The sequence below is a fragment of the Chlamydotis macqueenii genome, unplaced genomic scaffold (assembly GCF_036417535.1).
Source record: "Chlamydotis macqueenii isolate bChlMac1 unplaced genomic scaffold, bChlMac1.mat HAP1_SCAFFOLD_116, whole genome shotgun sequence".
Taxonomy (NCBI): Eukaryota; Metazoa; Chordata; class Aves; order Otidiformes; family Otididae; genus Chlamydotis; species Chlamydotis macqueenii.
The window spans coordinates 495-14794 of NW_028239005.1; the positions used below are offsets into that span (position 1 = coordinate 495).

Consider the following 14300-nt stretch of genomic DNA (forward strand, 5'->3'; position numbering starts at 1 on the left):
CAAAAGGGGGGGGGTGGGGATTTGGGGGGGGGTCCCAAATATTTGGGGGGGGGGGCCTGAATGGGGGGGGGGTCCCGGGGATTTGGGGGGGGGTCCCACATGTTTTGGGGAAGGGTCTCAAATATTTCGGGGGGTCCTGAGCATTTGGGGGGGGTCCCAGGTATTTGGGGGGGGGTCCCACATGTTTTAGGGGGGGTCCCAGTTATTGGGGGGGTCCCACATATTTTGGGGGGGTCCCACTCATTTTGGGGGGGGTCCCACTCATTTTGGGGGGGGGTCCCACTTATTTTGGGGGGGGGTCCCACCTATCTGGAGGGGTCCCACTTATTTTGGGGGGGTCCCACATATTTTGGGGGGGGTCCCACCTATTTTGGGGGGGGTCCCACTTATTTTGGGGGGGGGTCCACTTATTTTGGGGGGGGTCCCACATATTTTGGGGGGGTCCCACCTATTTGGGGGGGGTCCCACTTATTTTGGGGGGGGTCCCACTTATTTGGGGGGGGTCCCACTTATTTTGGGGGGGGGTCCCACTTATTTTAGGGGGGGTCCCACTTATTTGGGGGGGGTCCCACTCATTTTGGGGGGGGTCCCACTCATTTTGGGGGGTCCCACTCATTTTGGGGGGGGTCCCACTTATTTGGGGGGGGTCCCACTTATTTTGGGGGGGGTCCCACTCATTTTGGGGGGGTCCCACTCATTTTGGGGGGGGTCCCACTTATTTGGGGGGGGTCCCACTTATTTTGGGGGGGTCCCACTCATTTTGGGGGGGGTCCCACTTATTTTGGGGGGGTCCCACTTATTTGGGGGGGGTCCCACTTATTTTGGGGGGGTCCCACTTATTTTGGGGGGGGGGTCCCACTCATTTTGGGGGGGGGTCCCACATATTTTGGGGGGGTCCCACCTATTTGGGGGGGGTCCCACTTATTTGGGGGGGGGTCCCACTTATTTTGGGGGGGGGTCCCACATATTTTGGGGGGGGGTCCACTTATTTAAGTCACGCTCCCCGTTAACTAGGGGGGGGGTCCCAACTCTTTGGGGGGGGGTCCCACCTATCCGGGGGGGGTCCCACCTATTCGGGGGGGGTCCCACCTATCCGGGGGTGGTCCAGGCCATCTGGGGGGGGGGGGGGGGGGGGGGGGCTCCCCGTTATTTTTTTTGGGGGGGGGGGTCCCGGCCGCGGCGCCCCCCCGCCCCTCGCACCGCGGGCCAGGAGGCAGCGCAGGTAAACCCAGGCGCTCTGGTCGTGGGGGTCGGTGAAGACGGCGCTCTGCACCAGCTCCAGCTCTGCGAACCCCAAAATTTCGGGGGTCACGTGGTCTGGGGGCGGGGGGGGGGGGGGGTCCCGATATTTTGGGGGTGGGGGCGCTCACCTCGGCGCAGGCGGGGGAGGGGCAGGGCGACCCCCGGCCCCAGCAGCCGCCCGCGGTGGTGCCAGGCGGAGAAGTTGGAGAAGTCGCGGGCCAGCAGCTCGGCGGCGAAGGCCAGCTCCTCTTCCTCGGCAGCGGCCCCCAGCGCCCGCCGGTGCTCCCAGGCGTGGACTGGGGGGGGGGTTGGGGGGGGGGGTACCAGGCCGGCCAATCAGCTCCCGGCGCAAACCGGTCATTTTCCGGTATAAACCAGTATAAACCAGTATAAACCAGTACAAACCAGTACAAACCAGTAGGCCTCCTCGGCCCAAAACGTGCTCCTGGTGAGCCCCGCGCCCCCAGAATTTCTCCCCATGGGTCCCAGAGCTCCCCAAGCTCTCGCCCAGTACAAACCAGTACAAACCAGTATAAACCAGTATAAACCAGTAGGCCTCCTCGGCCCAAAACACGCTCCTGGTGAGCCCTGCACCCCCAAAATTTGTTCCTGTAGCTCCCAGAGCTCCCCAAGCTCTCGCCCAGTGCAAACCAGTGCAAACCAGTACAAACCAGTGCAAACCAGTATAAACCAGTACAAACCAGTACAAACCAGTACAAACCAGTACAAACCAGTACAAACCAGTACAAACCAGTAGGCCTCCCCGGCCCAAAACGTGCTCCTGGGGAGCCCCGCGCCCCCAAAATTTCTCTCTATGGGTTACAGAGGGCCCCAAGCTCTCGCCCAGCACAAACCAGTGCAAACCAGTGCAAACCAGTACAAACCAGTATAAACCAGTAGGCCTCCTCGGCCCAAAACGTGCTCCTGGGGAGCCCCGCACCCCCAGAATTTCTCCCCATGGGTCCCAGAGCTCCCCAAGCTCTCGCCCAGTACAAACCAGTACAAACCAGTAGGCGTCCTCGGCCCGAAACGCGCTCCTGCTGAACCCCACACCCCCAAAATCTCTCTCCATAGATCCCAGAGCCCCCAAGCTCTCGCCCAGTATAAACCAGTACAAACCAGTATAAACCAGTGCCGCTAGCCCCCCAAATCCAACCCCAGCACAAACCAGTGCCCCTAAACCCCTCAAATCCCCACCCCAGTACAAACCAGTACACACCAGTGCCCCTAAACCCCTCAAATCCCCATCCCAGCACAAACCAGTACAAACCAGTGCCCCTAAACCTCCCCCAGCCCCACCCCAGTACCAAACCAGTACAAACCAGTACCTCCCAGCCCCCCCAAATCCCCACCCCAGCACAAACCAGTACAAACCAGTGCCCCTAGCCCTCCCCAATCCCCAAACCAGTACCAAACCAGTACAAACCACTGCCCCCAGCCCCCCCAAATCCCCACCCCAGCACAAACCAGTACACACCAGTGCCTCTAGCCCTCCCCCAGCCCCACCCCAGTACCAAACCAGTACAAACCAGTGCCTCTCAGCCCCCCAAATCCCCACCCCAGCACAACCCAGTCCAAACCAGTGCCCCTAGCCCCCCAAATCCCCACACCAGTACCAAACCAGTACAAACCAGTGCCTCCCAGCCCCCCCAAATCCCCACCCCAGCACAAACCAGTCCAAACCAGTGCTCCTAAACCCCTACCCCAGCAGAAACCAGTACAAACCAGTGCCCCTAAACCCCTTAAATCCCCACCCCAGCAGAAACCCAGTCCAAACCAGTGCCCCTAAACCCCTCAAATCCCCACCCCAGTACCAAACCAGTACAAACCAGTGCCCCTAGCCCCCCCAAATCCCCACCCCAGCACAAACCAGTCCAAACCAGTGCCCCTAAACCTCCCCCAGCCCCACCCCAGTACCAAACCAGTACAAACCAGTGCCTCTCAGCCCCCCCAAATCCCCACCCCAGTACCAAACCAGTACAAACCAGTGCCCCCAGCCCCCCAAATCCCCACCCCAGCACAAACCAGTCCACACCAGTGCCCCCAGCCCCCCCAAATCCCCACCCCAGCACAACCCAGTCCGAACCAGTGCCCCCCAGCCCCCCAATCCGCGCTCTCAGCCCCCGCCCCGGCCCCTCCCAGTCCCTCCAGTGCTCCCAGTTGGCTCACAGTTGCGGGGGTCGGCGGCCAGCAGGCGGGCGCAGAGGGCGCGCTCGGCGGCGGGCGTGGCCGGGGGCGTGGCCGGGGGCGGGGCCTGGCGCAGGACCCACCCCCGGTGGTGCCACGCCCCGTAGGATTTGGGGTTCACCCCCAGGCAGCTCCCCACGAACGACAGCTCCCCCGCCAGCCTGCACCAGTACGGACCAGTTAGCACCAGTGCCCACCAGCGACCCCCTGCCGGTCACCAGTAAGCGCCCAGGGCCCGGAAACCCCCTCCCAGTACGTCCCAGTAACCAGAAATCGCCTCCCAGTGCATCCCAGTAACCACAAATCGCCTCCCAGTACGCCCCAGTAACCAGAAACCGGTTCCCAGTACATCCCAGTACGTCCCACTAACCAAAAATTGCCTCCCAGTAACCTCCCAGTGTCTCCCAGTAACCAGAAATCGCCTCCCAGTGCACCCCAGTAACCACAAATCGCCTCCCAGTATGTCCCAGTAACCACAAACCGCCTCCCAGTACATCCCAGTATGTCCCAGTAACCAAAAATTGCCTCCCAGTAACCTCCCAGTGTCTCCCAGTAACCAGAAATCGCCTCCCAGTGCACCCCAGTAACCACAGATCGCCTCCCAGTATGTCCCAGTAACCAGAAACCGCCTCCCAGTACATCCCAGTACGTCCCACTAACCAAAAATTGCCTCCCAGTAACCTCCCAGTGTCTCCCAGTAACCAGAAATCGCCTCCCAGTGCACCCAGTAACCACAAATCGCCTCCCAGTACGTCCCAGTAACCAGAAACTGCCTCCCAGTACATCCCAGTATGTCCCACTAACCAGAAATTGCCTCCCAGTAACCTCCCAGTGTCTCCCACTAACCAGAAATTGCCTCCCAGTGCACCCAGTAACCACAAATTGCCTCCCAGTATGTCCCAGTAACCAGAAACCGCCTCCCAGTACATCCAGTACGTCCCACTAACCAAAAATTGCCTCCCAGTAACCTCCCAGTGTCTCCCACTAACCAGAAATCGCCTCCCAGTGCACCCCAGTAACCACAGATCGCCTCCCAGTACGTCCCAGTAACCAGAAATCGCCTCCCAGTGCACCCCAGTAACCACAGATCGCCTCCCAGTACGTCCCAGTAACCAGAAATCGCCTCCCAGTGCACCCCAGTAACCACAAATTGCCTCCCAGTACGTCCCAGTAACCAGAAATCGCTTCCCAGTGCATCCCAGTAACCACAGATCGCCTCCCAGTACGTCCCAGTAACCACAAATCGCCTCCCAGTGCACCCCAGTAACCACAAATCGCCTCCCAGTACGTCCCAGTAACCAGAAACCGCCTCCCAGTACATCACAGTATGTCCCACTAACCAAAAATTGCCTCCCAGTAACCTCCCAGTGTCTCCCACTAACCAGAAATCGCCTCCCAGTGCACCCCAGTAACCACAGATCGCCTCCCAGTACGTCCCAGTAACCAGAAACCGCCTCCCAGTACATCCCAGTATGTCCCACTAACCAAAAATTGCCTCCCAGTAACCTCCCAGTATCTCCCAGTAACCAGAAATCGCCTCCCAGTGCACCCCAGTAACCACAGATCGCCTCCCAGTATGTCCCAGTAACCAGAAACCGCCTCCCAGTACGTCCCAGTATGTCCCACTAACCAGAAATTGCCTCCCAGTAACCTCCCAGTGTCTCCCACTAACCAGAAATCGCCTCCCAGTGCACCCCAGTAACCACAAATTGCCTCCCAGTACGTCCCAGTAACCAGAAACCGCCTCCCAGTACATCCCAGTGCGTCCCACTAACCAAAAATTGCCTCCCAGTAACCTCCCAGTGTCTCCCAGTAACCAGAAATCGCCTCCCAGTGCATCCCAGTAACCACAGATCGCCTCCCAGTATGTCCCAGTAACCAGAAACCGCCTCCCAGTACATCCCAGTGCGTCCCACTAACCAAAAATTGCCTCCCAGTAACCTCCCAGTGTCTCCAGTAACCACAAATCGCCTCCCAGTGCACCCCAGTAACCACAAATCGCCTCCCAGTACGTCCCAGTAACCAGAAACCGCCTCCCAGTACATCCCAGTATGTCCCACTAACCAAAAATTGCCTCCAGTAACCTCCCAGTGTCTCCAGTAACCACAAATCGCCTCCCAGTGCACCCCAGTAACCACAAATCGCCTCCCAGTACGTCCCAGTAACCAGAAACCGCCTCCCAGTACATCCCAGTGCGTCCCACTAACCAAAAATTGCCTCCCAGTAACCTCCCAGTGTCTCCAGTAACCACAAATCGCCTCACAGTGCACCCCAGTAACCACAAATTGCCTCCCAGTACGTCCCAGTAACCAGAAACCGCCTCCCAGTACATCCCAGTGCGTCCCACTAACCAAAAATTGCCTCCCAGTAACCTCCCAGTGTCTCCAGTAACCACAAATCGCCTCCCAGTGCACCCCAGTAACCACAAATCGCCTCCAGTACGTCCCAGTAACCAGAAACCGCCTCCCAGTACATCCCAGTACGTCCCACTAACCAAAAATTGCCTCCCAGTAACCTCCCAGTGTCTCCCACTAACCAGAAATCGCCTCCCAGTGCACCCCAGTAACCACAAATCGCCTCCCAGTATGTCCCAGTAACCAGAAACCGCCTCCCAGTACATCCCAGTACGTCCCACTAACCAAAAATTGCCTCCCAGTAACCTCCCAGTGTCTCCCACTAACCAGAAATCGCCTCCCAGTGCACCCCAGTAACCACAAATCGCCTCCCAGTGCATCCCAGTAACCAGAAATCGCCTCCCAGTACATCCCAGTATGTCCCAGTAACCAAAAATTGCCTCCCAGTAACCTCCCAGTGTCTCCCAGTAACCAGAAATCGCCTCCCAGTGCACCCCAGTAACCACAAATTGCCTCCCAGTACGTCCAGTAACCAGAAATCGCTTCCCAGTGCATCCCAGTAACCACAGATCGCCTCCCAGTACGTCCCAGTAACCACAAATCGCCTCCCAGTGCACCCCAGTAACCACAAATCGCCTCCCAGTACGTCCCAGTAACCAGAAACCGCCTCCCAGTACATCCAGTATGTCCCAGTAACCAGAAATCGCCTCCCAGTGCACCCCAGTAACCACAAATCGCCCTCCAGTGCATCCCAGTAACCTGAAGTCGCCTCCCAGTGCATCCCAGTAACCAGAAGTCACCTCCCAGTGCATCCCAGTACAGCCCAGTAACCACAAATCATCTCCCAGTAACCTCCCAGTGCCTCCCAGTGCGTCCCACTAACCAAAAACCACTTCCCAGTAGCCTCCCAGTGTCTCCCAGTAACCAAAAATCAACTCCCAGTACGTCCCAGGGCCCAGAAACCCCCTCCCAGCTCCCCCGCCAGCCTGCACCAGTACGGACCAGTTAGCACCAGTGCCCGCCAGCGACCCCCTGCCGGTCACCAGTAACCGCCCAGGGCCCGGAAACCCCCTCCCAGTACGTCCCAGTAACCAGAAACCGCCTCCCAGTACATCCCAGTAACCAAAAATTGCCTCCCAGTAACCTCCCAGTGTCTCCCAGTAACCAGAAATCGCCTCCCAGTACAGCCCAGTAACCTCAAATAACCTCCCAGTACATCCCAGTAACCTGAAGTCGCCTCCCAGTGCATCCCAGTAAGCTCCCAGTGCCTCCCAGTAAGCGCCCAGGGCCCAGAAATCACCTCCCAGTACATCCCAGTATGTCCCAGTAACGAGAAATCGCCTCCCAGTAACCTCCCCGTGTCTCCCAGTGCATCCCAGTAACCAGAAGTCACCTCCCAGTGCATCCCAGTACAGCCAGTAACCAGAAGTCGCCTCTCAGTAACCTCCCAGTGCCTCCCAGTGCGTCCCAGTAACCAGAAACCACTTCCCAGTAGCCTCCCAGTGTCTCCCAGTAACAAAAAATCAACTCCCAGTACGTCCCAGGGCCCAGAAACCCCCTCCCAGTACGTCCCAGTAACCAGAAATCGCCTCCCAGTAACCTCCAGTGTCTCCCACTGCATCCCAGTAACCAAAAATCACCTCCCAGTGCATCCCAGTAACCAGAAACCATTTTCCAGTAACTGCCCAGCCCCCCCAGTAGCCGCCCAGGGCCCGGAAACCCCCTCCCAGTACATCCCAGTACGTCCCAGTAACAACAAATCGCCTCCCCATAACCTCCCAGTGTCTCCCAGTAACCAGAAACCACCTCCCAGTGCTTCCCAGTGCCCCAGGCCCCCTCCCAGTAACCTCCCAGTGCCCTCCAGTCCCTCCCAGTGCCCCCCAGTGCCTTCCCAGTGCCCCCCAAATCCCCTCCCAGTGCCCCCCAGTCCCTTCCCAGTCCCTCCCAGTGCCCTACCAGTCCCCCCAAATCCCCTCCCAGTGTCCCCCAGTCCCTCCCAGTCACTCCCAGTCCCCCCAGTCCCTTCCCAGTGTCCTCCAGTCCCTTCCCAGTGCCCTCCCAGTGTCCCCCAGTCCCTCCCAGTCCCTCCCAGTCCCCTCCCAGTGCCTCCCAGTCCCTTCCCAGTCCCCTCCCAGTGCCCTCCAGTCCCTTCCCAGTGCCCCCATCCCCTCCCAGTCCCCACCAGTCCCTTCCCAGTCCCTCCCAGTGCCCCCCAGTTCCCTCTCAGTACCCTCCCAGTCCCTCCCAGTGCCCCCAGTCCCCCCCAGTCCTTCCCAGTGCCCCCAGTCCCTTCCCAGTACCCTCCCAGTACTCCTGATCCCCTCCCAGTCCCTTCCCAGTGCCCTCCCAGTGTCCCCCAGTGCCCCCCAGTTCCCTCCCAGTCCCCCCAAATCCTCTCCCAGTCCCGCCCAGTCCCTCTCAGTGTCCCCCAGTCCCTCCCAGTCCCTTCCCAGTGCCCTCCAGTCCCTTCCCAGTCCCTCCCAGTGCCCCCCATCCCCTCCCAGTCCCCTCCCAGTGCCCCCCAGTCCCTCCCAGTGCCCCCCAATCCCTCCCAGTGCCCCCCATCCCCTCCCAGTCCCTCCCAGTGCCCCCCAGTTCCCTCCCAGTACCCTCCCAGTCCCCTCCCAGTGCCCCCCACTCCTTTCCAGTGCCCCCCATCCCCTCCCAGTCCTTCCCAGTGCCCCCCAGTCCCTTCCCAGTACCCTCCCAGTACTCCTGATCCCCTCCCAGTCCCTTCCCAGTGCCCTCCAGTCCCCTCCCAGTGCCCTCCCAGTGTCCCCCAGTGCCCCCCAGTCCCCTCCCAGTGCCCCCCAGTCCCCTTCCAGTCCCCCAAATCCCCTCCCAGTCCCGGCCAGTCGCTCCCAGTGTCCCCCAGTCCCTCCCAGTCCTCTCCAGTCCCTTCCCAGTCCCTCCCAGTGTCCCCCAGTCCCTCCCAGTCCCCTCCCAGTGCCTCCCAGTCCCTTCCCAGTCCCTCCCAGCGCCCTACCAGTCCCCCCAAATCCCCTCCCAGTGTCCCCCAGTCCCTCCCAGTCCCCCCAGTCCCTTCCCAGTACTCTCCAGTCCCTTCCCAGTCCCTCCCAGTGCCCCCCAGTTCCCTCCCAGTGCCCTCCCAGTCCCCTCCCAGTGCCCCCCACTCCCTCCCAGTGCCCCCCATCCCCTCCCAGTCCCTCCCAGTGCCCCCCAGTCCCTTCCCAGTACCCTCCCAGTACTCCTGATCCCCTCCCAGTCCCTTCCCAGTGCCCTCCAGTCCCCTCCTAGTGCCCTCCCAGTGTCCCCCAGTGCCCCCCATCCCCTCCCAGTCCCTCCCAGTGCCTCCCAGTTCCCTCCCAGTCCCCTCCCAGTGCCCCCCAATCCCTCCCAGTGCCCCCCATCCCCTCCCAGTCCTCCCAGTGCCCCCCAGTTCCCTCCCAGTACCCTCCCAGTCCCCTCCCAGTGCCCCCCACTCCTTCCCAGTGCCCCCCATCCCCTCCCAGTCCTTCCCAGTGCCCTCCAGTCCCCTCCTAGTGCCCTCCCAGTGTCCCCCAGTGCCCCCCAGTCCCCTCCCAGTCCCCTCCCAGTGCCCCCCAGTCCCTCCCAGTGTCCCCAGTGCCTCCCAGTCCCCTCCCAGTGCCCCCCAGTCCCTTCCCAGTCCCTCCCAGTGCCCTACCAGTCCCCCCAAATCCCCTCCCAGTGTCCCCCAGTCCCTCCCAGTCCCCCAGTCCCTTCCCAGTGCCCCCCAGTCCCTTCCCAGTCCCTCCCAGTCCCCTTCCAGTCCCCCCAAATCCCCTCCCAGTGCCCCCCAGTCCCTCCCAGTGTCCCCCAGTCCCTCCCAGTCCCTTCCCAGTGTTCCCCAGTCCCTCCCAGTCCCTTCCCAGTGCCCTCCAGTCCCTTCCCAGTCCCTCCCAGTCCCTCCCAGTCCCCCCAGTCCCTTCCCAGTCCCTCCCAGTGCCCCCAGTTCCCTCCCAGTCCCCTCCCAGTCCCCTCCCAGTGCCCCCCAGTCCCTCCCAGTGTCCCCCAGTCCCTCCAGTCCCCTCCCAGTGTCCCCCAGTCCCTTCCCAGTCCCTCCCAGTGCCCTACCAGTCCCCCCAAATCCCCTCCCAGTGTCCCCCAGTCCCTCCCAGTCCCCCCAGTCCCTTCCCAGTACTCTCCAGTCCCTTCCCAGTCCCTCCCAGTGCCCCCCAGTTCCCTCCCAGTACCCTCCCAGTCCCCTCCCAGTGCCCCCCACTCCTTCCCAGTGCCCCCATCCCCTCCCAGTCCTTCCCAGTGCCCCCCAGTCCCTTCCCAGTACCCTCCCAGTACTCCTGATCCCCTCCCAGTCCCTTCCCAGTGCCCTCCAGTCCCCTCCTAGTGCCCTCCCAGTGTCCCCCAGTTCCCTCCCAGTCCCCCCAAATCCCCTCCCAGTCCCGCCCAGTCCCTCCCAGTCCCTTCCCAGTCCCTTCCCAGTCCCCCCAGTCCCTTCCCAGTCCCTCCCAGTGCCCCCCATCCCCTCCTAGTCCCTCCCAGTGTCCCCCAGTGCCCCCCATCCCCTCCCAGTCCCCTCCCGGTCCCCTCCCAGTGCCCCCCAGTGCCCACCAGTGGGCGGGGCCGGGGGGCAGGGCGCGGCGCCGCAGGTTCCAGCAGGTCCCCACGTCGGGATTGGCCGCCAGCACCGCGCCCGTCAGCGCCAGCACCTCCTCGTCCAGCTCGCCCCGCCCCCGCTGGGGTCAAAGGTCACGGCGGAGGGCGGGGGCAAAGGTCAAGGGGTCACCCCGGGTCAAAGCCCAGGGGTCACCCCAGGGCGCAAGGGGTCACCGCGGGTCAAAGCCCAGGGGTCACTTGGGGTCAAAGCCCAGGGGTCACTTGGGGTCAAAGCCCAGGGGTCACTTGGGGTCAAAGCCCAGGGGTCACCCCAGGGCGCAAGGGGTCACCGCGGGTCAAAGCCCAGGGGTCACTTGGGGTCAAAGCCCAGAGGTCACTTGGGGTCAAAGCCCAGGGGTCACCCCAGGGCGCAAGAGGTCACCCCAGGTCAAAGCCCAGGGGTCACTTGGGGTCAAACCCCAGGGGTCACATGGGGTCAAAGCCCAGAGGTCACCCTAGGGCACAAGGGGTCACCCCAGGTCAAAGCCCAGGGGTCACTTGGGGTCAAAGCCCAGGGGTCACATGGGGTCAAACCCCAGGGGTCACCCTAGGGCGCAAGGGGTCATCCTGGGTCAAAGCCCAGAGGTTACCCCGGGTCAAACCCCAGGGGTCACCCCGGGATGCAAGAGGTCACCCCAGGTCAAAGCCCAGGGGTCACTTGGGGTCAAAGCCCAGGGGTCACCCCAGGGCGCAAGGGGTCACCCCAGGTCAAAGCCCAGGGGTCACATGGGGTCAAAGCCCAGAGGTTACCCCGGGTCAAAGCCCAGGGGTCACTTGGGGTCAAAGCCCAGAGGTTACCCCGGGTCAAACCCCAGGGGTCACCTCAGGTCAAAGCCCAGGGGTCACTTGGGGTCAAAGCCCAGGGGTCACTTGGGGTCAAAGCCCAGAGGTTACCCCGGGTCAAACCCCAGGGGTCACCTGGGGTCAAAGCCCAGGGGTCACTTGGGGTCAAAGCCCAGGGGTCACTTGGGGTCAAAGCCCAGGGGTCACCTGGGGTCAGAGCCCAGGGCACAGAGGTCAGGGGTCAGCGTGGGGGCGTGGCCAAGCGCTGGCCCCGCCCCGGGGCAGGGGTGTGGCCGTGCCCCAGGGGTCAGGGGTCAGGGGTCAGGGGTCACCTTCTCCAGCAGGGTCGCCATGGCGCTGCGGTAGAGGCGGAGCTTCTCCTCCCGCTGGCGGCGGCGGGCGGCGTCCGGGGGGCGGAGCTTCAGCCGGCCGTGCTGGGGGGGGGGGCGGGGTTACTGGGGGGCACTGGGAAGGGACTGGGGGGCACTGGGAGGGGACTAGGAGGTGACTGGGTGGCACTGGGAGGCACTGGGAAGCACTAGGAGGTGACTGGGAGGCACTGGGGGGTGACTGGGAGGTGACTGGGAGTTACTGGGAAGCACTGGGAGGCACTGGGAGGTGACTGGGTGGCACTGGGAAGGCCAGGGAGTTACTGGGAGGCACTGGGAGGTGACTGGGTGGCACTGGGAAGGCCAGGGAGTTACTGGGAAGCACTGGAAGGTGAGTGGGAGGCACTGGGAGGTGAGTGGGAGGCACTGGGAAAGTACTGGGAGTTACTGGGAGGCACTGGGGGGTGACTGGGTGGCACTGGGAAAGCCAGGGAGTTACTGGGAAGCACTGGGAGGTGACTGGGAGTTACTGGGAAGTACTGTGAGGTGAGTGGGAGGCACTGGGAAGTACTGGGAGTTACTGGGAGGTGAGTGGGAGTTACTGGGAGGCACTGGGGGGTGACTAGGAAGCACTGGAAGTCACTGGGAGGCACTGGGAAGTGACTGGGTGGCACTGGGAAGGCCAGGGAGTTACTGGGAAGCACTGGGAGATGAGTGGGAGGCACTGGGAGGTGACTGGGAGTTACTGGGAGGCACTGGGGGGTGACTAGGAAGCACTGGAAGTCACTGGGAGGCACTGGGAGGTGACTGGGTGGCACTGGGAAGGCCAGGGAGTTACTGGAAGCACTGGGAGGTGAGTGGGAGGCACTGGGAGGTGACTGGGTGGCACTGGGAAGGCCAGGGAGTTACTGGGAAGCACTGGGAGGTGAGTGGGAGGCACTAGGAGGTACTGGGAGTTACTGGGAAGCACTGGGAGGTGAGTGGGAGGCACTGGGAGTTACTGGGAGTTACTGGGAAGTACTGTGAGGTGAGTGGGAGGCACTGGGAAGTACTGGGAGTTACTGGGACGTGACTGGGAGTTACTGGGAGGCACTGGGGGGTGACTAGGAAGCACTGGAAGTCACTGGGAGGCACTGGGAGGTGACTGGGTGGCACTGGGAAGGCCAGGGAGTTACTGGGGAAGCACTGGGAGGTGAGTGGGAGGCACTGGGAGGTGAGTGGGAGGCACTGGGAAAGTACTGGGAGTTACTGGGAGGCACTGGGGGGTGACTGGGTGGCACTGGGAAGGCCAGGGAGTTACTGGGAAGCACTGGGAGGTGAGTGGGAGGCACTGGGAGGTGAGTGGGAGGCACTGGGAAGTACTGTGAGGTGAGTGGGAGGCACTGGGAAGTACTGGGAGTTACTGGGACGTGACTGGGAGTTACTGGAGGCACTGGGGGGTGACTAGGAAGCACTGGAAGTCACTGGGAGGCACTGGGAGGTGACTGGGTGGCACTGGGAAGGCCAGGGAGTTACTGGGAAGCACTGGGAGGTGAGTGGGAGGCACTGGGAGGTGAGTGGGAGTTACTGGGAAAGTACTGGGAGTTACTGGGAGGTGACTGGGAGTTACTGGGAAGTACTGTGAGATGAGTGGGAGGCACTGGGAAGTACTGGGAGTTACTGGGAGGTGACTGGGAGTTACTGGGAGGCACTGGGGGGTGACTGGGAAGCACTGGAAGTCACTGGGAGGCACTGGGAAGGCCAGGGAGTTACTGGGAAGCACTGGGAGGTGACTGGGTGGCACTGCAAGGTGACTGGGAAGTGACTGGCGGGCTCTGGGAGAGGACTGGGAGGGGACTGGGAAGCACTGGGAGGTACTGGGAAGCACTGGGAGTTACTGGGAAGCACTGGGAGGTGACTGGCGGGCTCTGGGAGTTACTGGGAGGCACTGGGAGGTGACTGGTGGGCTCTGGGAGGGCACTGGGAGGTGACTGGCGGGCTCTGGGAGTTACTGGGAGGTGACTGGGTGGCACTGGGAGGTGACTGGCGGGCTCTGGGAGAGGAGTGGGAGGTGACCTGGAGGCACTGGGAGGGACTGGAGGGACACTGGGAGGGACTGGGAGGGACTGGAGGGGCACTGGGAGGGACTGGAGGGGCACTGGGAGGGACTGGAGGGGCACTGGGAGGGACTGGGAGGCACTGGGAGGGACTGGAGGGACACTGGGAGGGACTGGGAGGCACTGGGAGGGACTGGAGGGGCACTGGGAGGCACTGGGAGGGACTGGAGGGACACTGGGAGGGACTAGGAGGCACTGGGAACTACTGGGAGGTGACTGGGAGTTACTGGGAGGCACTGGGAGCAACCGGGGAATGACCGGTTTGCACTGGGAGGGACTGGGAGCCAGCGCGGGGACGGACTGGGGGTGACTGGGAGGCACTGGGGTGAACTGGGAGGCACTGGGATGGGGGGGGGGGGGGGGGGGGGGTCGCTCTCACCATGGCTGCGACTCCGGAGCGTCCGGTAGCGGCGGGCTGCGGGAGGCGCGAGGGCTGCCGGGAGGGGCGGGGCCGCGGCGGCTGCCGGGACGCTGCGGGGCTGCTGGGCGCCGCCATCTTGTCCCCTTGCCGTACGCCGCCATCTTGTCTCCTTGCCGTACGCCGCCATCTTGTCCCCTTGCCGTACGCCGCCATCTTGTCCCCTTGCCGTACGCCGCCATCTTGTCCCGTTGCCGTACGCCGCCGTGTTGTCCCCTTGCCGTACGCCGCCATCTTGTCCACATTCACTTGCCGTACGCCGCCATTTTCTCCCACCCACCCCGCCCTACGGCGG

The 14300-nt window shown here is 62.6% G+C and overlaps 1 protein-coding gene across 1 annotated transcript; it reads right to left on the reverse strand.

The window, feature by feature from the left end:
• Window positions 1-1089: 1089 nt before the first annotated feature.
• On the reverse strand, window positions 1090-14239 carry RABGGTA (Rab geranylgeranyltransferase subunit alpha; the record flags this gene model as incomplete). The annotated part of the gene is made up of 6 exons (XM_086771595.1): window positions 13967-14239; window positions 11495-11596; window positions 10335-10459; window positions 3412-3590; window positions 1371-1538; window positions 1090-1284 (listed from the first exon to the last, which is right to left on the reverse strand). Coding segments are annotated over exons 1-6 (1042 nt in total), but the record flags the coding sequence as incomplete, so codon positions are not given.
• Between the last annotated feature and the right edge of the window lie 61 nt (window positions 14240-14300).